This window comes from Mya arenaria, chromosome 5, assembly GCF_026914265.1.
Source record: "Mya arenaria isolate MELC-2E11 chromosome 5, ASM2691426v1".
In the NCBI taxonomy this organism is placed as follows: Eukaryota; Metazoa; Mollusca; class Bivalvia; order Myida; family Myidae; genus Mya; species Mya arenaria.
In genome coordinates, this window is record NC_069126.1 from 59,441,366 (window position 1) to 59,467,691 (window position 26,326).

General features: G+C 33.4%; 1 protein-coding gene across 2 annotated transcripts in view; it reads right to left on the reverse strand.

Annotated features, from left to right (window-relative positions):
- Positions 1 to 1,643: 1,643 nt before the first annotated feature.
- LOC128236272 (uncharacterized) overlaps positions 1,644 to 26,326 on the reverse strand; it is a 47,957-nt gene continuing 23,274 nt past the window's right edge. Inside the window, exons 4-8 of one of the 2 annotated variants that reach the window (XM_052951156.1) lie at positions 4,683 to 4,724; positions 3,590 to 3,646; positions 3,273 to 3,311; positions 3,099 to 3,142; positions 1,644 to 2,854 (exon numbers count right to left, since the gene is read on the reverse strand). In XM_052951156.1, coding sequence (XP_052807116.1) covers positions 2,837 to 2,854; positions 3,099 to 3,142; positions 3,273 to 3,311; positions 3,590 to 3,646; positions 4,683 to 4,724 — 200 coding nt within the window. In that variant the 3' untranslated portion in view covers positions 1,644 to 2,836. Of the gene's footprint in view, positions 2,855 to 3,098; positions 3,143 to 3,272; positions 3,312 to 3,589; positions 3,647 to 4,682; positions 4,725 to 10,475; positions 10,831 to 17,578; positions 17,697 to 26,326 lie in introns of those variants that run through there. The other variant, XR_008261304.1, reaches the window with a different exon arrangement.

A 26,326-nucleotide genomic window follows, 5' to 3' on the forward strand; every position in this document is an offset into this window, starting at 1 on the left:
ATCGCCTGCTTATATCTGAATGGTGATATTTTAAACCATTCGCGAGCCAGTAATTAAATAAAATCAAAGGGGCAGTGGAGTGAACACCAATGCTCGTCAACAATGTATAGTCAGTGATGTATGTTATGGCCAATGGTATTATACGAATTACATACACGTAATAATGATATCGTGGATTATGGTTTATTGCAGTTTTATATTGATTATATTCCATCAAGTGAGCACCGAAATGCATAATTTCATGTGCCGGGAACCAATATTTGTTTTCACCCAGGAAATCAAATTTGGTATGGGACATGTCAAAACATATGATTTTTGTATTATTAGGAACGGCAATACTATGTCAAAAATAAAGCGAATAAATCCTATTAGATAAATATATTACTGTGTGTGTGTGTGTGTGCGTGCGTGCGTGCGTGCGTGCGTGTATTTTGTTCTTCATTTGAACTTAGACCAAAATTAAACGGACATTTTGCAATCTTCGAAGGTCAGACGAAATATTGCTCGTAATATATCTCCTTTGTAATATATTTAAATATTCTTCATTTACACACGAAATGCTTGCAAGTGATTTTATTCCTTGTCAATTCGTACGCAAATCTGCTTGTCAGTTGACACTGACAAGTTATTCATTTATTCATTGTTAAACTTACGGTGGCACAGAGGTGACATCCGCAGCACTTTATTTATACTATACCACGACTTAATAAATTGTGGCCACAACTAAGTAGCTTGAGGCCACAACTTAGTAAAATGTGCCCTTAACTTAGTACTTTGAGGCCACATCTTAGCACATTACGGTCACAACTTTGTAAATTGTGGCCACAACTTGGTAACTTAAGGCTACAACTTTGTAAAGTGTGGCCACAACTTGGTAACATGAAGCCACAACTTTGTAAATTGTGGCACATCTTAGTACATTGTGGCCACAACTTAGTAACTTAAGGCCACCACTAAGTAAATAGTGGCCACCACTTAGTAACTTGAGGCCCGTCCGTATTCCTGCCCACCTGTCCTCGCTCCTGAGCATTGATCTACAGTAATATAACAACAAGGATTCATTTTTCATGGAAAAAACTGAATCAAATGTGCAGCCAGAAATAAAACGGGCGACCAGCAGTAAAAGTTTCATATTTTTAGTAACGGCAGCCTTGACCTTAATCCCACATTCCCGATATGCTATAGCACGGCATTCCTCCACGCACGTGGCTTTGAAACATACCAAGTGTCATACCTATACGTAAACCCTTCCTAATGTTAATAAGTGGATTTGTACGTTGGTCACAAACACACAGCCTGCCATGTCAACGACATCCTTATTGTAATAACCTGGTTTTCGTTGTGAACCTTTAAACATAGCGTGTTGACAAACTACAGTTGTAAAATGAAAACAAGTTTTACTTTTTATTGTTCAATAAAGCACCGACTGATATGTATTTAGTTACGATGTCACGTACTAGTATAGGTATCCGCATCTGTTCAAATAAGTGCGATTTAAATAGCGTTGTAAATTTAATCGATTTTTGGAATATCGGTATTGTCATAATGGATAAGCATTTGCACAATTCAGTGATGAATGGGCGGAAATAACGCGTATGATTTATTTAGAAAATCATCGAGCTCGCACTTGTTTAGATATCATAAAGTTCAAAACACTATTTAGCTTTTCCGTACACTATTTATTTCTGATTAGATAAATACAAACAAATACTGGTAAACACTATTAAGGATTTCCGTATACCTTTTTTCTGATTAAATATTTATAAACACAAGCACATACTTACGTAAAATATAAAAATATGCATATCATATTTACTTTACATACAATGCATACATATATATTACGTTATATCCTAACAGGACATAATTTTGAATTATACTGTGGTGTCTGTTCTTTCAGTACTTGATAAACATTAAAATAGCGTCAAGATGTAAGTCTACGCAGAAAACAATTTTTTGTACTTTTGTTGCAAACATTTTTCATCATGCAGAAATGTTTATCAATGAATTTGGCTACGCACTTAGACAAAGCCATAAAATGCGTACAAGTTGAAATGTTGATACCTGTTAGGATAGTCGCGTTAGTATGACAAGGCGTCGCACTAAGCTTAAAGCGTATCAATAAAAACTTATTGAAGTATCTAAGAACGTATATTTGACATTAAGTGCTTTAGATAGTATAATGCTATTGATTTGTTTATCTCGGTGTTAAACCAGTTTTGAATATTTTCAGAAAATAAGCAAGTTTTCCGATTTTAGTTGCTTTCGTTGCTTTTGTTTGCATACAATTTCGTGCGTTGTTTTTAAACTATAATAAACTGTGATCTTGTATCCCTAAAGCTTATAAGTAAAATAAAAATTGTTGACTTCCCAGTAAGAATGCAAAAGGTTTCGAAGTGAACATCAAAAATGAATATTTAACAGTGCGTACATACGCAATGCAATGCAATGCAAATAAAAAATGTGAAATAGCAAAATTTGTTTGAATAAAATATTTATAAAAGTTTAAAAGTTTCTTGTTGCCAATTAAAACGACAAAATTAAGCAAAGTAATGTTTTTTCTCTAATAATACCGCTATTCTTACAATGAAAACAGTTTATTTAAACAAAATTAATGTAATCCGATTAATTACTTAATAAAATACATGCAGCTCATTTTATAGAATCCAGAAAATAGTTTATTTATTTAGATGTTTGGATACATATTGTTTAAGTGTATTTTGACAGACTAACATTCATCCTTAAAATTATGTTCAAATCAAATGACAAATGTATATGCCCAACATATAAATAAAACAACCAGCAGGTTAAAAGCAGCTTTTTTCCGTCAGTTCATCTATTTTGTAAGAAACATCTGAAACAGAAGTGTATGGAAATATCGTTAAAAACATCCATATGCGTAATCTATCTTATATTTTGTTACACAAATTTGTTTAAGTCGTTTGAATAATGATAAATGCTTAACTGTAAGCATCAAGTTCTATTTAGATTAAAAACAAATTATTTTTGTCGGCGTTTTTGTTTTTAGTAATGAAAATTAACTGCCTTAAATTTAAAATAATTTCTAATAGTGTTGAGACAAGATAAATTTTACTTACCAGGACAGAAATGGTCGTCATCGAGAACAATACAACAATGTTAACTAAAAGCAAACGACAACTCATTAAATTTACATATAGATAGAAGAAGCATTTTAAAACAGTAAATATGTGTAAGATTACAATACGATGTATGCATTAAATACAATGTATGATATATTTAACTTAACTTACCAGCCTTTACCTCAACTCCGTTTATGAGATTTTGGTTATCTGAAAAGGAACCAATAAGCAATAAAATGTGATATGATAATATAGCTTTAACAAAATATAAGCTTTAAAACAGCTTTAGATAAGGCCTCTTAATGGGGTATATTTTTCATTTTTAGACTGCTGCGTTCGACGCTGTAGTTATCACTGCCTTGTTCATTAAACCTATGGAAGTATCAATGAAATAATCAATTTTGACTAAAGATCTTTTACATTTATACCACGATGCATGTCATTGAAATAGAAATATCCTAATATATCATGTCCTAAACAGAACACACCAGGCTGAGTAGTTCGCTGCGTTGTCACACCATTTGTAGTTCTATTCAAACCAGTATCTGAAAAAAAAGATCATTATCGTGTTGATAATATGTACATCAAACAAAAAACTCATTTAAAATAGCAGTATTGTTTCATTTACACCACGCATATACTTCACTTGAAAACGTAACATTGTCACAGTCCAACGAAACAGGAACGGTGCATCATTAAACTAATTAGATCTCACTATTATCTACTTGTTTCATGTGACATCTATCACCGCCGTCTTATAAACCATGATTCCACGAAAATATTCATTCACTTTTTTGACATATATTGTTTCTATAATAAATGTGTGATGTTTCATATTAAAATGTTGAGGAGTAATAAGTGTTATTGTGTTATTAGGCATTCACCTCGAAAAAGCCAATCACCAATGCCTAAAATCGCTGATTTTCTATACGCTTTTGCTTTTAAATTTAACACAGATTTAAAATCTGACGTGTATTTCATACTTAAAACGCACATAGAATGTTACTAAACAAGTTTCGGTTGACGCGAGGTTTTCCCATGGCTTGCATGTACATCAATACTGTATTTTCATATTCGCTTAACAATCGATTTTTCTCCAAATCAAATGTGTATTTGATACGCTTGAGCGATAAAGAATGCTGCATTTAGTAAGTATTCGAGATTCCAGACAGAGTACTGTTTTTGAGTCGGAGTTATTTGAAAATAAGAAGTTAAACCGAAAATATGATGCAGTTGCTTCCGTAGGTGAACGATATAAATAAGAGATCACTTTAACATTCTCTAATAAATTCTCGTTAGCGATGGTTAGCATTGCTTCTCCAGCGAAGGTGTTTGTAGAGTATTGAATATTTTGTTTTGCTCCTAAAGATTAAAATTATCTTAATTTTAAACTCAATGGCAGCAATACAATATGTTAAGATCCAATATTTGACGATTGCCCTCAAATTTACTTCGCTTCAATAAAAGGGATCATAACTTTGTCGTTTTAACTCATATCAAACCTTTTTGATAGAATCAAATAATAACTGTCTTTCACACTATTGCAAAGGATACCACAACCGAATTCTACATAAAAATTACCTGCTGTTGTCGCACTATCAGCACTCCCTGCCTCTTTCATATCTGTGAAGAAAAAATAGGCAGGTTTTTGTGTCATACGTTAGTTTAAAATCTCTCCAATTGATAAAACGACCTCCAATTTGTGTTTGCAAATCCTAGATTTCGCAAACTCAAGTACCCTTTAAATACGCTGTAATCGAATACTGACCTATAATTTAGTTAGAAGGCTTCATTAAGGTGTGATTTTGGTATTTTTTGTTTGCGTTTTGGAAGTTTGTCTAATTGACCCACCAACTTCGGGCCCCAGCGGGGTTTTTGCATAAAAACACGGGGTTTTTCACACTCCCGCGGGATTTTTCTCCCGTTTTTCAAGAGCTGGGGAAAAATCCCGCGGGGTTTCAATAATACACGATTCAAATTATTTTAGCTCAAAACAACATCTTATATCAAAAGAAACATTATGCTTCGACACCGGAAGTAAAATAACGCGAAACAAAAAAAAAACCGCTTTTTAGTACGGGGTTTTTCTCCTGCGGGATAAAATTCCTACATTTTAGCAAAAAAAGAAATCAATTCAAGCTTTATGTTTTTGAGATTTTATACATTACTTTAATGTAAATACTAATTTGAATGACTATTCTAGAGTCATTTCTTTCATTTGAGAAATCTATTAATTTAATGCATATTTTACGGGAGAAAACCCAGCAAAAATCAGGAATGCTATTTAACGAAAAAAAAAAACACCGACAAAAGCCATTTCAATTTCCAGCGGTTGGATGTTGTTAAGGAAGTGAAGTTGTTTTACATATTTATATTGAGTCAATAATATTAAGTTAACATGTGTTTTTAATTAAAAAAAATCAGATTTTAATAATTAGTTGTTTGTAACCGTCGGCATCGTCGATATACAGCCGTTATAGCCATCAGTGATCTTCCAGTTTATTTATTGTCTACATGATCACTTTCATTTAAGACTTTAAAATTTCATTTAAGGACTACCAAGTGATATATAATTTCGTATAAATACTATTGAAAAATATTCAATATGCTTGTTACAAGAAATACATTACTCCAATGCCGACAATAAATACAAATGGGGGGAAATGTGGAACGGTGAACTTTTCTTAAGTGGAGATAGCACAAATAGCAAAGGGGTTGGTATTTTTTTAAACTCTAATTTGTCCCATAGTTACATAGATTATAAAGAAATAATAACAGGTCGTTTACAAATGTTATCACTGAAGATAGGCAGCCTAGATATCGTTATAATAAATATATATGCGCCAAATACTGACGATACAGATTTTTTGCATCATATAGAAAAACTGCTGGAAGAAAATTCGGATAAAACAGTACTAATAGGTGGTGATTTTAATACAATTCTCGATTTTAAATATGATAAACTAAATGGTTGTCAGAACACACATATCAAATGTTCAAATAAATTAAAACAAATAATGAACGCTTACGATTTAGAAGATATTTGGCGTGTCTTAAACCCCTACAAGAAAATGTTTACATGGCATTCAAATACAAATCCACCAATATTCTGTAGATTAGACTATTTCTTGTCATCATCAGAGCTAACAAACATCACTTCAACTTGCGAAATAAAACCTGGTTTTAAATCAGATCATTCAATTGTAACATTAGCCTTAAATGAAGTTCAAGATAACCGCGGTCCAGGCTATTTCAAAATCAACAATTCATTATTAACAGATGAAATTTATATAAGTAAAATTCGGCAATCAATTATTGAAATTGTAGAATGTAACAGAAATTCGAACCCTAATACACTCTGGGAGGTTATTAAAGGAAGAATCAGGGACGATTCTATAAAATATTCAGTCTTTAAAAGAAATAATGATTTAAAAGAAGAAAACAAAATATTGCAGAATATACGAAATATAGAAACCGACCTTCATAGTTCACAAACAAATGAAAATCTAGATAAATTAAACAAAGAAAAAGAAAAATTAAACAAACTTAACGAAGAAAAGATAAAAGGGATATTAATTAGATCAAAAGCCGAATGGATCGAAGGGTTTGAAAAAAATACTAAATATTTTGCAAATTTAGAGAAAAAACGATCACTACAAAAAACATTCAATCAGCTAAATATTAATGGCAATCTTGTATCAGATAATAATCTAGTTCTAGCTCATGCAAAATCATTTTATGAATCGCTTTATAAGAAGGATGACTATATAGAATATCCAGAAAATACCCCCTTCTTTCAAAATGAGAATAACTGTCTTTCAAATGAAGATCATAGGCAGGCAGATCTTACTGAATATGAATGTTTTAACGCTTTAAACGCAATGAAAAATAACAAAAGTCCCGGGTCGGATGGTCTGACAGCGGAATTTTATAAAACTTTCTGGAACGAAATAAAAAAATACTTAGTTAAGTCTTTAAATTATTCATTAGAAATTGGAAGTTTGACAGAATTGCAAAAACAAAGTATTATCACCCTTCTTCCGAAAAAAGATAAAGATATAACTCAAATAAACAATTGGAGACCAATTTCGCTTCTTAATATAGATTATAAAATAGCTTCAAAGTCAATTGCCAATAGAGTAAAACCATTCTTACAGAAGATTATAAGTTGTGATCAGACAGGTTTTATCAAGGGGAGATATATTGGGGAAAATGTCAGAATTCTTCAAGAAGTAATTGATTTTACAAATGAAAATGATAATGAAGGTTTGATATTCTTTTCTGATTTTAATAAAGCCTTTGATAGCCTCGATCACAATTTCCTAACAAAATGCCTTAAAAAGTTCAATTTCGGCAATGATATAATAAAATGGGTTCAACTATTTTATTCAGATGCCAAAGGTTGTGTTACGAATAACGGTTTTTTATCCGAGTTCTTTAATATACGTAAAGGTGTGAGACAAGGATGCCCTCTTTCCCCGTATTTATTCATTTGTTGCATCGAACTATTGTCTATTGAAATCAGTAAAAATGAGAATATCAAAGGTATAAAAGTAAACAATATTGACCTAAAACAAACCCTATTTGCGGACGATGCTAGTTTCATTTTAGATGGATCAAAAAAATCCTTCGACACTCTTATTAAAACTTTAGATAATTATGGAAGTATATCAGGATTAACTCTAAACAAATCAAAGTGCTCAATTTTAAGGCTAGGATCACTGAAAGATAACAAAACAAGATTCTGCGACAGCAATTTCGAATGTAACATGAACACAGCGCAGGCACTAGGAATTATATTCAGTAACAATTCAAAAGTCATAAATGATTTGAATTTTAAAGATAAAATGCTGGAATTCGAAGCCTGTTTAGAAAAATGGAAAAAATGGAATCTTTCGCTTTTAGGAAAAATAACAGTTCTGAAAACGTTTGCAATTCCAAAGTTATTGTACCCATTAACAGTACTTGAATCACCCTCACACACATTTTTAAATGATATTAAACAAAAAATGTTTAAATATTTATGGGACAATAAACCTGATAAAGTTTCAAGAAATCAGATTATACAAAGTTATGAAAATGGAGGTTTAAAAATGCTAGACATATTAAAATTCGAATGTGCAATAAAATCAAGCTGGGTTAAACGAATGCTGTTTCAAAAAGATTCAAAATGGGTAAAAATATATGAAAATATGATGGTTAGATTTGGAAAAGATTTTATTTTCAAATGTAATCTAGACCCGAATAAAATTGATAGGCTTGAAATAAAATCGAAATTTCTTCGTGATATAATTAAATCATGGGCAAGTGTAACATTTAGAAAAGAAGTAAACATTATAGCAAAAGAAATTATTTGGAACAATAGTTACATTAGACAACAAAACGATGACACATTTTTCTATAAGAATTGGTACAGCAAAGGTGTACTATACATTGAGCATCTGTATAACTTTCAACAAAAACAGTTTTACAATTTTGAGGATCTACACAGACTATACGATATTAACCAACATGATTACATGAAATATTACACGCTTTTGAAGTGTATTCCTCAAAATTGGAAATCAAAAGTAAAATTAGAGGAAATGAATTATAATGTACCTACGTTTTTTTTAAATAAGGTGACTGAAAATACTAAAATATGCAAGCTGGTATACCAGAAACTTATTTTAAACCAAAAACCAGTGCAAAATGCGAAAGAAGGAATATGGGAGGCAGAACTAAGCGTAAATGATCTAAATTGGAAAAATATTTATACCCAATCATTCAAACTTTGCATTGATACCAAATTAAGAGCATTTCAGTACAAATTTCTTCTTAGAATACTGCCTGATAATAGTAAACTTTATCGATACAATATTAGTTCTTGCAGTCTATGTGATTTTTGCTCTATGTATATAGATTCGAATAAACATATGTTTTGGGAATGCCATTCCACCCAAATATTCTGGAACAAAATAACACGCTTTCTTATAAGCATATTTGAGGTTGATATTTCGACAATAAACTACAGTGAGGTCACTTTCTGTAACTTTAAGTCTTTAAATGGAAATTATGAATATGCAATTAACTTCGTTATACTTCTTGCAAAATACTTTATCTTTAAATCAAAGTGTGAAGGAAGTACGCCTATCTTCGAGGCTTTTGTTCCATATTTTTCAAAGAGACTGCAATCTGAAAATATAATAGCTATGGCCAAAAATAAATTGCATGCTTTTCTTGGTAGATGGATCCTAGTACTTAACAAGCTTAATTCTTGAATACCACAAGTTTACACCAATGTAAGAATGTAAATTTCATCCACATTGCTTTCTTGCCTTCTTCTATCTAACATTTCTTACTTTCTTAACTAACACCCAAAAAAACAGAAAAAACACAATATTTTCTTCATGATTGAATTTGGAACACGACTTTTGTATACTTTATGAATATATGTATGATGTACATGTATATTTGAGAAAATAAAATTGAAAAAACAAACAAAAAAATAATTTCGTATAAATAATGGATAACTAACCCCAAACCCCACTCCCCTTCACTGCCACTTAACATTTTAAAGCTGCACTCTCACAGTTTTACCGTTTTAACAGATTTTTTTATTTTTTGTCTTCGAATTACCCATTATTGGTATCTTGAAACCAGTGGTTAAAGACTGCTGTCAAAATATATGATAGCAGATTTTAAATTTCAGTCAGAAAACTTATCTTTTATCTCTATAAACCGTTTCTTACGGTTCAAGAAAAATGCATGAAACATAAAATTTTAACTTAAAAAGAAAAAATCTGTGACTATTATTTGTCAGCAGTCTTGAATGCACTTTCAGGTTCCATGACAAAAATTAAAGAAGTTGTCAAAACGTTCAATGGGTGAGAGTGCAGCTTTAATAATTATCTATAATTATTTTATTGTCTAGGAAAAATACCATTAATGACTACAATTTTTTTTTTGCTTAACAAAAATCTTTCCCCCATAGACACACACACAAGTGACACAACCCATTTAATACTAATGTAATACTTTTGTAATCTATACCCTGTGTCCACAATGTTTTATACTGAATGTTAAAGGGTTGGTAAAACAGTATGGATAAGGGACTGTTCAATATGGGGATTAAACCCATGATAGACAATGCACTAGCATTGTCGCCTACTCAGCCCCGGTGGCTGACCCCGGTGGCTGATTCCCACCCAGACATACATTAAAGGGACTTGGACACCAGATGATCCAAAAACAAGATATTCAATATTTCCTCAAAACAAGTCTAGCCGAATCAATACCAATTATTATGAGACTGATATTACATCATTTAATGTGTTTAAAAGATTTCATCACTGTCTCTCTCTCTGAGACAAGTAATCTTTAAAAAATAGCACATAATGATTTTCCCGTTTATTAGTATTATCATATCTACTTTAAGCATGTAAAGGTCACATAAACATATATACAGATAAATACATGATTGCTATTTCTAAATTTACTTCGATTTACATGGTAGACAAAGTGAGTTAATTTCGACTTATATGATTACATAAGTAAGATTCAGTGCACTGTACACTGTTGAAACATAACAGTTTGATGATAAATTTTGACAATTTTCACTTTTTCTTGCAATGTAGAATCTTGAGTCCGGTCCCTCTATTATCAGATTCTGTGAAATAATTGCATTCAAACAATTGGAAGAGCTGCATGGTGTACTGAATACAGGAGTTTAATGAATTCCATCCACTAGCTGAATAAAGGATGAACACACATTTTAAAACCACATATCAGAAGTTTTTGGAGAGCAAATTTAAATGCAAAACAGCGTTGGAAAATAAACAAGATTTTTTTTTTTACATGTTTTATCAATGATACAAGGCGATCATCAACTTATTATAAAAATCAGAATTAAAAAACAACAACATTTAACCATTTATTAAAGCTGCACTCTCACAAATTGAACGTTTGACAATTTTTTTATTTTTTGTTTTGGAGCCATAGTTTTCGAAATTCCATAGAAAACAGTTAAATAAGACTGCTGAAAAATTAGATTGTAGATCTTTATATTTCAGTTCAAAAATTGATGTCTTATGCAATAAAACATTAATTTTCAAACATAAATATGAATGTCCGCAATTTGATATTTTGGCAGCAATCTTTTATCAATGGTTTACAGATATTTACGCAAAAATGTGCTTTTTCCAAGACAAAAATATAAGAGTTGTAAAAATTGTATATCTGTGAGTGTACAGCTTTAACTGTCCATTTAAAATTGGCCAGTACAAATTTACTTTGATATTAGTATAATACTGTTATATATTTATAAATCAATATAAAAACAATATTCTAAGATCTAAATTGATAATAACTTTAAAAATGAAAAAAAACAAATGAAGAAACATAAGTTCAAAATATGCAAATAAGCTGCACACTCACAGATTTACGGTTTTGACAGCTGTTCTATTTTTTTGTCTTAAATGAGCAAATTTCTACATTCTTATTTTGCAAATCAGACTGCTGACAAAAGATCAGATCGCAGATTTGTAGATTTCTGTTCGAAAATTAATGTAATGGCATTCAACATCACTTCTTGAACTTAAATAAGAAAGTATGCAGTCTTATGACACTATTGTTCATGCATTTCCGCATAAATTGGCTCTTTCCAAGCCAAAAAATAAAGAAGTTCACTTCAATCTGTGAGAGTGCAGCTTTAAGTCAATCTTAATCTTAGGGTCATACATCATTGACTAAATTCACTCTATTGGTCAGTAATCCGATTAGCTGTACATATTATTCTCTGATTCAATTAGTCTGACCAATATTAACAGCCTAGTTTCAGTCTAGCAAATAAATTCAACACAAGTTGTTTAATTCTTCTGAGACTGACAAAGAATTAAAAACCCACATTCATGAAAAATATTTTCGATATATGAAAAAAAATACACAAAAAATAGATTCAAGAATAAAAGAAATATGCATCCTTTAATATATATTGCATATAAACAATTAATTATCTATTATAAAGTTAACCTGAGTTACAATGTTTTATCTATAATTGTTGCCATTTATATTTAATAGTTATATAATTATCATGTCTATCAAACAAACCAAAAAAATGTCATTTAATATTTGAGATAAGCACAGGCTGACACAAGAACTAAATATTTAAGTCACAGTTGACAATCCTGTTAAGATTGATTTGTAATAAGGGACTATACTCTGTATTACTTATTTAATGTTTTTGTAAGAGTTATCCTTGTTTTCAATCAGAGTTATCTGTGCTTAGAGGAACTCTTCTTTGTAGAGATTTAGCTCCAATAAAACTGGCAAGTGTGTTTCTGGTTTTGTGCTTGTTTAGCGTAATTAACAGTGGTAGCAGAGCGTGGTTGCCCAAGAAAAGAGTGTAAACAATGGCAACAAAGATAAATCCACCCAGTTTAACAAATGGGAAGAGCTATGAATTGTACAAACAGGAACTTTTGGCTTGGCGGGAAGTCACAGAATTGGTGAAAGAAAAGCAAGGAGTTGTGATTGCCTTATCGTTGCCTGAAAACCATGAACAACATATTAGAGAAAAGTTATTTGACCAAGTCGAGCTAGAAGACCTCAAGAAAGATGATGGTCTTGACATTTTACTAGTTTTTTTGGACAAACATTTAGCTAAAGATGATCTTAGTGACAGTTTAGAAAAGTTTGAAGAATTTGAAGACTATCACAGAATTGAAGGCCAATCCATATCAGACTACATAGCCCAGTTTGATTCGAAATACAAGAAAGTTGAGAAAAAGAAAATGGTCCTACCTCTAGAAATTTTAGCCTTCAAGTTACTAAGAAAAGCAAACATAACAAAGGAAGAAAAAATGCTTGTGTTGACTGGAATGAATTATGAAGACAGAGCAAATTTGTATGAACAAGCGAAGAAATCTCTCAAAAAATTCAAGGGTGAAGTTGTAGAAGGGTCAGTAGGGTCTTTGACTAGCACAAGTGTTATAAAATTGGAACCAACATTTTTGGCTGAAAATGAAGAGGCATTGTTAGCTGCTGGATATGTTCGGGCTAAAGCGAGGTACCAGCCAAAATTTGGTGGAAAACGTGGTGGCAAACAGGGTCAAGGTTACAACCGATCAAGTTTCAGTCGCGGAAAAGCTAATGACACTAGTGTGGTAAACAAGAAAATAAATCCTGTTGGATCGGATGGCCGGCCTCTTGTGTGTAGATCCTGTGGTTCATTTCGTCACCTGGTATCAGAGTGCCCCGACAGTTGGGAGAACCTTGCCAAAGTTCATGTCACAGAAGAAGAAAATGTGGTTTTGTTCACTGGTTACAAGCAAGACGCAGTGACACAGCTAGGAATTGATGCGAGAAAGTGTGCGGTATTAGACAGTGCCTGTAGTAGTACTGTGTGTGGAGAAATGTGGCTTAAGGACTATCTAAATTCACTTGATGAATCGGACAGACGGAAAGTTGAAACATGTGAGGGTCACAGGTTATTCAAGTTTGGTGGTGGTACAAAACTGATGTCAAAGGGAGAGTACAGCATTCCGGCAGAAATGGCTGGCAAGACAGTGACAATTAAAACTGATGTTGTTGATTCGGATATTCCATTGTTGTTATCTAGGTCAGCCATGAAGACAGCAGGTGTTAAATTGGACCTTGAGAATGACACGGCAACGGTTTTTGGCAAAGACTTGTCTCTGAATTTAACTTCATCTGGACACTACTGTATTCCAATTGACAAAGCTGAGAGCATACCGGTGGAGAATGTCTTCGTCACTTTGCAAGACAGCCAGAAGCAGCTGTTAAAACTACACAGACAGTTTGCCCATCCACCAACCAAAAGGCTCAAAGCGTTACTATGTGATGCAGGTGCATGGGAAGACGAATATGAAGATGAACTTAACAAGATAGTTCGAGAGTGTGACATGTGTAAGTTATATATGCTAGAACACCGTCGCGACCAGTGGTTGGTTTACCCATGGCAAAAGTATTCAACGAATCGGTTGCAATGGACCTTAAACAGTGGAATGGTAAATGGATCCTTCACATGATCGATGTTTGGTCACGATATACTGTGTCAGTATTTGTTGAAAGAAAAAGACCTTGTGACATTATTGATTGCATGATGAATCATTGGGTTCGTGTGTATGGGGTGATGGCATCAATTCTCACAGATAATGGCGGAGAATTCAGCTCCGATGAAATGAGGGAAATAACATCGATTCTCAATGTACGTGTTTGTACTACTGCTGGCGAAAGTCCCTTTCAAAATGGCCTATGTGAAAGGAATCATGCGGTAACAGACATGATGTTAACAAAACTAGAAGCTGAGAACTCGAATACTTCAAGGCAAACTCTGTTGTCGTGGGCAAACATGGCCAAGAATGCTTTGCAAATGTGGAATGGTTTTAGCAGCCACCAACTTGTGTTCGGGCAGAACCCTAATCTACCAGGTATACTTAAGGACAATATTCCTGCATTGGAGGGAACAACGTCAAGTGAAAAGTTTGCAAATCACCTAAATGCGCTTCATGGGGCTAGAAAGGCTTTCATTGAAACTGAGGCAAGTGACAGAATAAGAAGAGCCTTGCGGTCAAAAATAAGGGCATCCGAACAAAAATACAGCAATGGGGACTTGGTTTTATACAAGCGAGAAGGAAAGGACAGGTGGCTTGGTCCAGGAAAAGTTGTCTTTCAAGATGGGAAGGTTGTTTTTGTGAGGCATGGTGGTGTATTTGTGCGTGTCTCACCTAATAGACTTGTTAACATTGAATCCAAAAGCGGTCCAACAGACAACAGCATACCAGAAAGCAGGTCATGTGAAGATCGGTGTTCAACTACAGTGAAGTGTGAAACTGATACTGATGGACAAAAGTCACAATCTATCTCTGAATTAGTTACAAACCAATCGGTTGTTGGCACTAACTCGGACAACTGCCAAAACAGAGTTGCACCCATAGTGAATACGGAGCACAGTAAGCATTTACCTGTAGGGTCAAAGATTCAATATGAACATGAAAATCAGTGGAAAACAGCTGAAATTATAAGTCGTGCAGGAAAGGCTACTGGAAAATATAAAAACTGGTACAACGTGAAAAATGATTCTGATGGCGAGCACAGTGTAAATCTTGAAATGGTTAATTGGAAGTTAATCGATAACACGAACAATACCTCGACCATTAGCAACAACTCTGAAGTTATGTGTTCTGAAAATAAATCTCTAGGAAATGACACATACATTGCACAGCAGACAGAACTTGAAAAGTTAGTTCAGTTTAAAACATATGACGAGGTTCCAGATATAGGGCAGAAAACCTTATCTACAAGATGGGTTATGACTAATAAAGATGGACAAGTGAAGGCACGGCTAGTAGTCAGGGGCTTTGAAGAACATAACATGACACAGAGTGACAGCCCTACCATTGGTAAAGGTGCAATGCGAATATTTTTAGCTGTTGCCGCCTTAAAGGGGTGGGACATCAAAACTACAGACATAAAAGCAGCTTTTCTGCAAGGGAAAGAAATTGAGAGAGATGTTTTTGTTAAGCCTCCAAAAGAAAGCTCTACTCCTCTGGGATATGTGTGGAAATTGAAGCATGGCTTGTATGGTTTGAAAGATGGTGCCAGACAGTTCTATTTAAGTGTGAAAGATGAATTAACAGCACTTGGGTTTGAAGAATGCAAGCTAGATCCAGCATTGTTCTGTTTGTACTCAGAAGGAGAGTTGCAAGGTCTGATCTGTTGCCATGTTGATGATTTCTTGCATGCTGGTGGCAAAAGTTTTGAAGGCAAGATGGAAAAGTTAAGAGACAGATTCACAGCACGCAAGACGGAAGAGAAATGTTTCAAGTACATCGGTTTCAACATGATACAGACCAAAGATGAAGTGAAAGTAGACCATACAGAGTATGTGAACAGCATAATGTTAGAGCATATGAAACCGGTCAGTAATGAGAACAGTGAAATATATTTAGATGAGGCAGATCAGACTAAATTACGACAAATAGTGGGAAAATTGAATTGGATTGTGCAGGGCTCAAGGCCAGATATGGCTTTTGAAATGATAACACTTAGCACCAAGTTGAAAACTGGGACAATGAGTGATCTGATACGGGCAAGGAAGACAATAAGAAGGTTAAAAGAGACTGAATCATTCCTGCTGTTTCCAAAATTGGTGAACGACTCAAGCTTGACAATTGTTGTGTTTACTGATGCGTCATTAGGTAATATCAATGATGGAACAGGGAGTACATGTGCGCATATCGTTTGGCTGTTGGACAGAGAAGGCAACTGTTGCCCTATTTTTTGGCAGGCCAACAAAATCCGACGGGTGGTGCGATCAACCATAGCAGCTGAAGCTCTTGGACTCCAGGAAGGAATAGAAGCTGGGATCTACTACCGACACATGCTGGCCCATATTCTTGGTGTAATGGAAATGACTATTCCAATAAACATTTTCATTGACAACAAGAGTGTACTAGAAGCTGTTTCTTCTACCAAACTTGTGGGGGATAAGCGTCTAAGAATAGACATTGCTGCCATTCAGCAGGAGCTGCAGCGCGGGGAGGTGAAGAACATCCACTGGGTCCCAGGGTCCTTACAGCTTGCCAATGTGATGACTAAACAAGGTGCACATAGTGGTGAACTTCTTAGTGTGCTACAAAGTGGAAAAATGAATGAGGGAATTATGAAGATTGTAATGTAAAGTTGAATTACATTAATTAAAAAAAAAAAAAAAAAAAAAATTGGAAATGACAAGTGAATAATTAATATTGTGGTTTGTTGTTGTTGTTTTTGTGTGTTTAATTAATATGAACCTGCACTTTACTCATAATTGTTTTATTTCATCTTATTTTGTTTTGTTTTGATGATTTTGTGCATATGCAAATGTATAGTATTTTGAACAGGAATAGTCTCATGAATAATAAGATTAATTATCTGTTTCATGTCAATGTATGTAATGAACAACATTTGTCATTTTTTTTAAACTAGTAAACTTTTGTTTAAGTATGACATTTTCTATTATGTGTGTGTGCTCTAAATTAACTTTTGTAATTCATAATAAAAGACAGATGTAAATGTTTAAAAACAAGAAAAGAAAATATAATTAATGTTAAGATTGATTTGTAATAAGGGACTATACTCTGTATTACTTATTTAATGTTTTTGTAAGAGTTATCCTTGTTTTCAATCAGAGTTATCTGTGCTAAGAGGAACTCTTCTTTGTAGAGATTTAGCTCCAATAAAACTGGCAAGTGTGTTTCTGGTTTTGTGCTTGTTTAGCGTAATTAACAGTTCCTACCATGATATATATATATTTATACACATGTATGTCAATAATTCTCGAAAATTGTTCCACCGCCCCCCCGCCCCCTCCCTCCCCAATCGTGAATCTGCAACGCGTTCAGTAAAGATGAAAGATGTTTGCGGCGAACGTTTGCTGTTTGGTTTCCCGCTTAACGTATATGCGCTGCGTTGCAACAGAGATACAAAACGCTCACCTGACTGAACGCACTGCTGATATCCTGGCCTCAGAACACTCTTTACATATCCCTCTTCCTCCTTTCTTTAAAATGATCGTCTTTTTGCCATTACTCTGTCCTCTCCATTAAAGTTAGCCTGCAATTTTAGAAAGGAAAATTTTAATTTCACACAAAAATGGCACTTGTTTATACCAGCACATTTGGCATATGACAAGAGCACCACCTGCGGGTTCTGAACGCTCGTCTGATTATATCCTTTTATTGTAAATTTATTTCATATTGTACATTTGAAAGTGAATATTCCAATGTTTAAAAGTGATAGCTCTGATAGTTTGCTTGTAAGCCGCCTTCTAAGCACATTATTTTATTAAACTTAAAATAATTAGACTATAGTCCACAAATACTAAAATATCCCCCATCCTCCCCATTCCCTTCTAAATGAGTTTGATATATTGAAGGCATAATCCTTTCATTTTCTATGAAGAAGCTTAGTGTCCATTTCTCAAAATCAACCAATATCTTTAGGGTATAATGTGAAGAAGGGTATAAGATGTACAAGTTCCCCAAGTTTCAAAGTGACAACTTTGATAGTTTTCATGTAACTGACCTGAACGCAAAACTTAACCCCAAGGCAAGGATAACAATCAAGTGATGACAATTGCTGCTTGTCATTTTTTTCAATAATGTATGAATTTAATTCAAACAGAGTTTATTAAAGGGACTAGACACCAGATGATACAATTGCAAAAAAAATAGATAACTGTCAAAAACTTACATACAATTGATATACTAGTACTAGTGTATAACTTTTAATCTTACTTTAATAGCTATATAACATTGCTTAAGACACATAATTTCACAGCTTTTGCACATATTGTCGATATGAAACTTTCTGGGGTGTGTTTACCACATATAATATCCCAGTAAGTTTAAAAAAGCATCAGTATATTTATCTGTATTCATAAATGGATATAATATAAACTTGGAAAACTTAATTCACTATTTTTACACAATGAAACCCAAATGAGATAGTCAAATGCAGTCTGCGAAATAACTTTTCAGATGAACTTGCCCTTTCGGGCATCTCCCTGGCAATTTTAACTTGCCCGGACCAATTTTCACTTGCCCGAATAAATTTCAAATAAAATATAAAGCAAAGATCACATCAGAGTTGTTTTATTCATTCTCTAAATGACAAAAGAAGAGAGAAAACAGTATCTTCAGTCATCTCGACATCATCATCATCATCATCATCATCGTCGTCTTTTTCACCAAAGAAGTCTTTCATGACACTCGTTTCCTGGTTTAGCACCAGGAACATATCTCAAAAATGACATTTTCTGATCTATGACCTTCGTCTTTGAAACGCTTGCATCGGACTGGTTTAAATCAAGCGTCCAATCGGCTTTCAATTTTATACGCATAGTTATAAGCGTCTATTGATTCGGACTGCGGAGTAAGTGTACCAGTCGATACAGACCGCGTAAAACGTCATCAAATTTAGCGACTTTTACAAAGTCGAGTAATACGTCATCAAATTTAACGTATTTACTTTGTTTGTTGATTTTCGGATAAACGATTTCGTTCTCTTTTTTCACTTGCCCAATCGGGCAAGCAAATACGATTTTTTACTTGCCCGGCGGGATTTTTACTTGCCCCGGGCATCGGGCACATGGGTTATTTCGCAGACTGCAAATGATTGCTCTGTTTATTTTAATCATGTAAAATTATTTATTATATATCCATCATTTATCCACACGTAATATCGCAAAAAAAAGTAGTCTGTATTCCACTCTAGTGCACTACAGCCGTTTTCAACTCTTGTGACGTCACGTCATAACAACTTTACAAGTGTCATTGCGTGATGTTAAAATGATGTCATAAAACAAAATAATGTGTCCTTAAAGGGACTGTGTCACAGATTTGCACAAAAAAGTTTTTTCTGTAACGAATCTCAGGACAATTATCTAATAGAATGTGTTACGCTTTGATGTCATAATTGTAAAAAAAGTACCAAAATGTAAAAAAAAAAGATTGTGTCGGAGAACGGGTCAAACCCGCGTCGCAAAAATTGAAGTCCAACTTCACGTGATAACACCTTCTAGCCAATCACGCATGATTGAATGAATTCTACCTTGAACACATACCCAGTAATCTTTTTTAATGGAAAAATACTAAGTAACTGCTAATAACTTAAATAAATTGTAAACTATGTGGTACTTCAATTAGTACGTTTCAATGCATTGTACACATCGATGCCAAGTTTATGTCATTTTTCGACAATTTGTTTTTTTCGCTATTTCATCATCTGTGAGACAGACCCTTTAAAATGACATTTATTATGAAAACATGTGGCTTTTAAGTGATGTAACAAGTAAATTAGTAATGTATATATATAATAAAAGGGTTATTAGTATGGCGTTTTGATCCGGGAGGCTTGTGCCTTGTGAAATCCGAATCTGCAAAAATCCACTCAAGTTAAATACAACCTCCCGGATCAAAACACAGTACTAATAACCCTTTTGTATTATCAGCCTTCTAAATGATCACATCGACAGTTCTAGGCTTATTTTGAAGAAATACTGTACTTGCCAACCTGGTGTCTAGTCCCTTTAAGTTTATGGCTACATTGCACACAAATAAAGTAGGTTATGTTGCATGTCAGAACATAATCTTCAATAAAAAAAGCCTATTCAAAATATATTGTTGAATACTTCAATAATGTTTTTTGAGACATTAACAAAATAAAAAGACAATAAAAAAGTCATATGCTCATTGACTTAAAGAATCAATGATAGCAAATTGATTGTTTAGTTTTATTCAATTACATAATTTAATCAATGACGTTCTAATGAGTAGGTCATATTTATGGAATAAGACAAATAACTATATCTTAAACATGTGTATGTCAAAACTTTGCACTCATATATACATACCATTCAACTTTGTCTTTGGTGTTTGTTGCATTTGCAAGTCTAGAAGAAGATGATGATGCTGGTGTTCTTAAAGAGTGTGTTGCTGGTGTTCTTGTAGTTCGAGTAGTTTTATTCGGGTAGCTGTTGTTGCTGATGTTTGTGTTTAGGATGAATTTGTTCTTGAAGCCGATGTTTTTGTAGTTGTCCCTGCAGGAAGTGTTGATGTTGTGGGGTTGAAGTTGTTGTTCTTGAAGATGGGGTTGGTGTTCATGTTCTAGTAATCAGAGTTGTTCATAAATCTGGAGTTGCTTTTGTTTGTTTTTGTCAGAAGTATTGTAGTTCTTATACGCAGGGTTGTTCTTGTAAATTAAGTTGTTGTGTCAGAGGTTGTTTCAGGATCCCACTCAAATATGTCGAAGGCCTTAAAAATAAGAGAATGTGAAGCTGTGACAAGTTTTTTTAAATGACAAAAAAGTTTCACATTTTAATTATATTTTTTCTTATTAAATTTAAGTTAACATTTTATGCTAAAGTTTAGAATGTTACAGGATATATATATATATATATATATCCCTCCTTAGTTGAACCACCACTTGAAAGATTAAAACTTAAATTGTCACTATCAAGATGTGTTTTATTACCCCCAATTAACCCTCTAATTCACTCCATTTGTTAGGTTTAGAAGTGTTACTATGGAGACCTTCAAAGCCAATATTTTTAAACTAGTATTTTGCTTCAAACACTTTCAACAGAACCTACCATAAATCAAGAGTTGAAGTGGGCCCTGGGCCCCTGACAGCCAAGAAAGAACTTTACATTTGCAGGGCTTGTGGGCTTGTTATTATTTTGATCACTGATATGATAATATGGACATAATAAGGCCTATACAAATCTTTGTTTACACCCATCTGAATTTATTTTTTTCTTCCTATTTTTTTTTTTGGCGTTTTGATCAAAATGCGTTTTTTCAGAGACCTAAAATAAAACCCTGATACAGGTCAGTTTGCTAAAGAATTATGGTCGTCCAAAAAAAAGTAATGCCTACCTATCTACCCTTTTTTGGGGGATGTTAGTAGAAACTAAGAATATTTGTTTCGCCTAATCAAGGATTTAATTTGAAGACAGTTTTGCTGCATACTGTATATATTTTTACTTTATTACATTGCATTGTGTGGGAGTAGGATTTGATATATTGGTGCAAGGTATTTTGATTATAACAATTCCAGGAAGTTTATCAAAATGCGAATCTTTATGCAAGATGTGTCATGTTTGGTGTCATTATTTTGCTTTTATAATTCACTTTTATATTCAATAATATATTGATAAATTTGTATCAATGTAAAAGTTTAATTTTTATTACAAGCAAATGAGGAAAATCAAAATAGTTCCTCAGTTGGTAAGATCCATCTACATTTCATGTCAGTATTTATCTTAGCTCCGCCCCTTTCACTGGACTTGACATTGCCCCTTTCACTGTTTTTGACATCTGATTGGCTGAGTTAAAATTGCCTTTTAATGTTCTTATGAATGACAGTTTAATACAGGGAAAGCCTGGTTAATGTGACAATCATTATTCTGAAAATGGTGCTATAAATATGATTATGAATAGGCTTATAATTTATTTAAGATAATAAACATAATCTGCAGTTATGCACTTTAATTGATCAAAATACATATTCCTTAATTATGCTTAAAATATAAATCCTTATAATATTGGAAGAGATACATGACTGTCAATTTAGAATTGAACTTCAATTTCATAGCATTTCACAGAAATTGATTAAAATAATTGCTTATGGTCATGTTGATTTATATAAATAGGCTAATAGCAAAGAGGGAAAAAAATAAGAAATATATATATAATCATATGGAAAGGAAAAATTGAGGTGAATTTTATGTGAATATCTTAAATGTATAATTCTCCATTTTGCTAAAGTGGCTAATTGTTATTTAATTCAGATGTTTTTGTTTTTTTTGGTACATTTTATTTTGGCATTTTGATATTATTTCAAGGATATTCTGGATATGCAGTTTTAATGTCTTTTGTTTGATTAAAAAATTAGTTTCTATTTGTGTAAGAAAAGCCAGACAAAACTATAATTATTGTTATTATATGCAATTGTTTAAACCTGGGAGTAAGATAACATATTATTGGTCCCAGTTTAAACATAATTTTGCTTTAAGTGTTTATTCATTATTTTTACCAGCTTTCTTTGTACAGTGCACTTAAAGCTGCACTCTCACAGATTGAACGTTTTGACAACTTTTTATTGTTTGCCTTGGAACCAGCCAATTTTTGCAAAAATCCATGGAACCAGTTATATAAATAAAACTACTAACAAAAAATCCAAAAATGATATAATATGCATTTTCCTTAAAAAACATCAATTTTTCAAACAGAAAAATGTGAAAATCTACGATCTGATTTTGTCAGCAATCATAAATTTATTTGCAGATATCTAGGCAGAAATTTGCTCTTTCCAAGACAAACAAAAAAAAAGTTGTCAAAATGGTATATATATCTGTGAGAGTGCAGCTTTAATGTCATCTAACACCTAGATTTTAGAGTAATTAACAAGTCTTACTTTTTGTTTTTAATTTTAAGTTTAATTAGGTTATTATAAGGGCCCTTTCCATATCTTGATTAAGATTTTTTTTTTTGGAAAAGTTTAATTATGTTCTCTCCTACTATTTTCTAATTGTGGACTTTTTGTTAATAGAGAATTTTATCTTCATTATCTCAACAACAACAGGATCAGAGTGGCATAAATGCAGCCACAGAGACAATTATAAACAAAAGACTTCTAAAATAGACCTGCCACATATGAAAAATTCATATAACTATACATGAAATAGACTTAAATCATACTGGATTTGCAATTGCAATTGTGTTATTTGTTATCGCTGATTTAAAAGGAACACTATTCTTAGAATAAAGGAGTGGAAATCCTGAACAGAAGTCTCTGACTGTTGAAAAAACTACATCAGCCAACCTCAAATACTCTAAGGCTGACCAACAGTAATCTTTCAGTAGGAACTGAAAACAAGGAGGCACACTAGGGGCGCTACTGTGCTATTCCCCAGTCATTCAAAGTACCCCCTGTGAACGCGTTAGCGGACTTGCGCCCAATTCTTAGCAAAATATTGTGCATGAGTGTAGACATTAGACATATATATTTAAGATATATATAATCCAAATGTGAACTTATTTGACAGCTTCAAGGAATGGAGAGAACTCAGCGGATTATTTTGTTTCGCCAAGGCATGTAGGAAAATGAAACCCATTTCATCATAAATTCTGTTTATTGACCAGTCACTTTAACAATAGTAAAATCTTTCAACTAAAAAAAATAATATTAAGCTCTGCAATTTCAGAGTACCATCCACTCATGATATATTATCATTTATCATGGTGTAATTAATTAAGTCATTTTGACATCCTACTGTTAGTTTTAAAATAATATACTAAAGTAATAATTACCGGTACATGTACATTACCATGACAGTCACGCCAATGGGAAGACTTATTTAGGGACTGACATTATAATTCACCAGTCAATTGTAACCACAGCCCCCCCAGGTCCGGGGAATAGCCGGGACTTTGATTTTCGGTCCAGCCGACCCCGGGTAAAATCCCCGCCCTGCGGGGACGAACTGATGGTTAAACCCCGGCCAAATGCCCCCGCACCCCAGAGACTCTATATAAGGCCCAATCTTGGCTTAATTTGGCCCTATGACAAAACCACCGCGGTCACCCGGCCCTGTGGGACCACCTGGAAAGTAAAAACATGGCCCTTTTCTCCGGCTATCCCCGGTATACCCCCGGACCTGGGTGGGGGGGGGGGAGCGTGGATACAATTGACTGGTGCATCCATGGGGAGACTTATTTAGGGATATAACATTGGCATACAATTATATAGTAATTAGTTATCCTGACATGTACTTTACACAGAATTGCTACATGGTGACAGTAATACTCTGGGACGGACATTACATTTACATACACTATACTAATAGTATTTCAGACATGAACATTGCAAAGACACACACCAGACACCCTTAGGGTGACTTAATTAGGGACAGACATAACACTGATATAGAATACAGTAATTAATTATCCTGATGTGTACTTTACATAGAATCCCTACATGGGGACAGTTAATCAGGGACGGACATTACATTAACACCACTATAGAAATAGTAATTCTGAAATGAACATTGCAAAGACACACACTATGGGGAAAGTTAATCAGGGCCTCCCCGGCGAAATAATGACCATGGTCGACCATGGTCCCCACGGTTTTTGACAGTTTTTGACGGTCAACCATGTTTTATCATGGTTAACCATCAAGTACCGTGGGAAAATCATTGCCTGGACCACGGTCGACCATGGTCGACCATGGTCTACCATGGTCGACCGTGGTCGACCATGGTCTACCATGGTACAAAAAAATATCACCATGGTATACCATGGTTTGACCATGGTCGACCATGGTCTACCATGGTACAAAAAAAGATCACCATGGTATACCATGGTTTTTGAAGGTCAACCATCAAGTACCGTGAAAAACCCCACAGTAGACCATGGTACAAAAGTTTTACTCCGAGAGTCACCATTTCAACCATGGTCTACCATGGTACACCAAGGTTGACCATGGTCAGCCACTGTGACAGTTTACCATAGTCTACCATCATCCTTTTTTATCTGATTATTTACTTTGGATAAGTCTAAAAATGATTTGTTGATTTTGGTAAATAACAGAAATAGCAACTTAATAAATGTGGTCTTATTCTTTACTGATATTTAGTAAACACACAACTTGTCAACAACAGAAGTTGTGTTTCAGTATTAACCCTTTACCAGCTGTTCTGCTAATTTTAGACTCATCCACAACGAAAGCATCTGATGGAAAGGAAGAATATCTATTGGAAAGGAAGAATGCCAAATTTGAAAACCTTTGAAAACAATTTGTGGGAAATAGAGCATTTGCTCATTAATGAGCATCTATGCTCCATTCCTCTGTGAAATGATGTTCTTGTGTTTAATTACTGTTCAAGAACTATGCAAAACTGTACTAGAACAGTAACTGATCACTTTTAAGAACAGTTGTACTTGAACAGTTCAAGAATACTTTTTAAGAACAGTTCTTGAATTTTTTAAAGACTATTGTTGTTCTAATACTGTTCTATATTAAAGTCTTAAGTACAATATAAGAACAGTTCATGAATAGTGTTTGCACTTAAAATGTTCTTGAACTGTTCATAAAGACAAGTTGGCACATTTAAAGAATAGTTTATGAACTTTTATGTTCTTAATATGTTCTTGAAATGTTCTTTTTAAACAATTTGGCACATCATAGGAACAGCTTATGAACATGGCAAGTTCTTAAAATGTTCTGCATATGTCTTTGAAAGGAAACTTGTACAAAAACAAGTAGTTGCATCAGCAACAGGCAGGAAGTTGAGGTAGCTGTGGTTACAACTGGCTGGTGCATTTAGTGTAACACATTTGGCCCAGTTATAACCCAAAGATTATAAATAAAAAATAACAAACGTAAAGAAAATTCCATATCAAAATTACATGAACATTAAAATTAAATTTATTTTAATTAAAGCACCACATATATCATATGTATCATGTAAGGTGCCATGGATTGCTGGTCACCTTGCCTGGATACAGTAATTTATATTTTTTATATATATTTTTTTTTTAATAGATTTATTTATTTATTTTTTGTCAAGATTTTGTCAAGTTATTAGTAACTTTTTTTCATGAAAAATGTGGAATATTTTTTAAAATGACATATATTCACTATCTTGTCAAAAAAAAAAAAAAAAAAAAAAAAATACT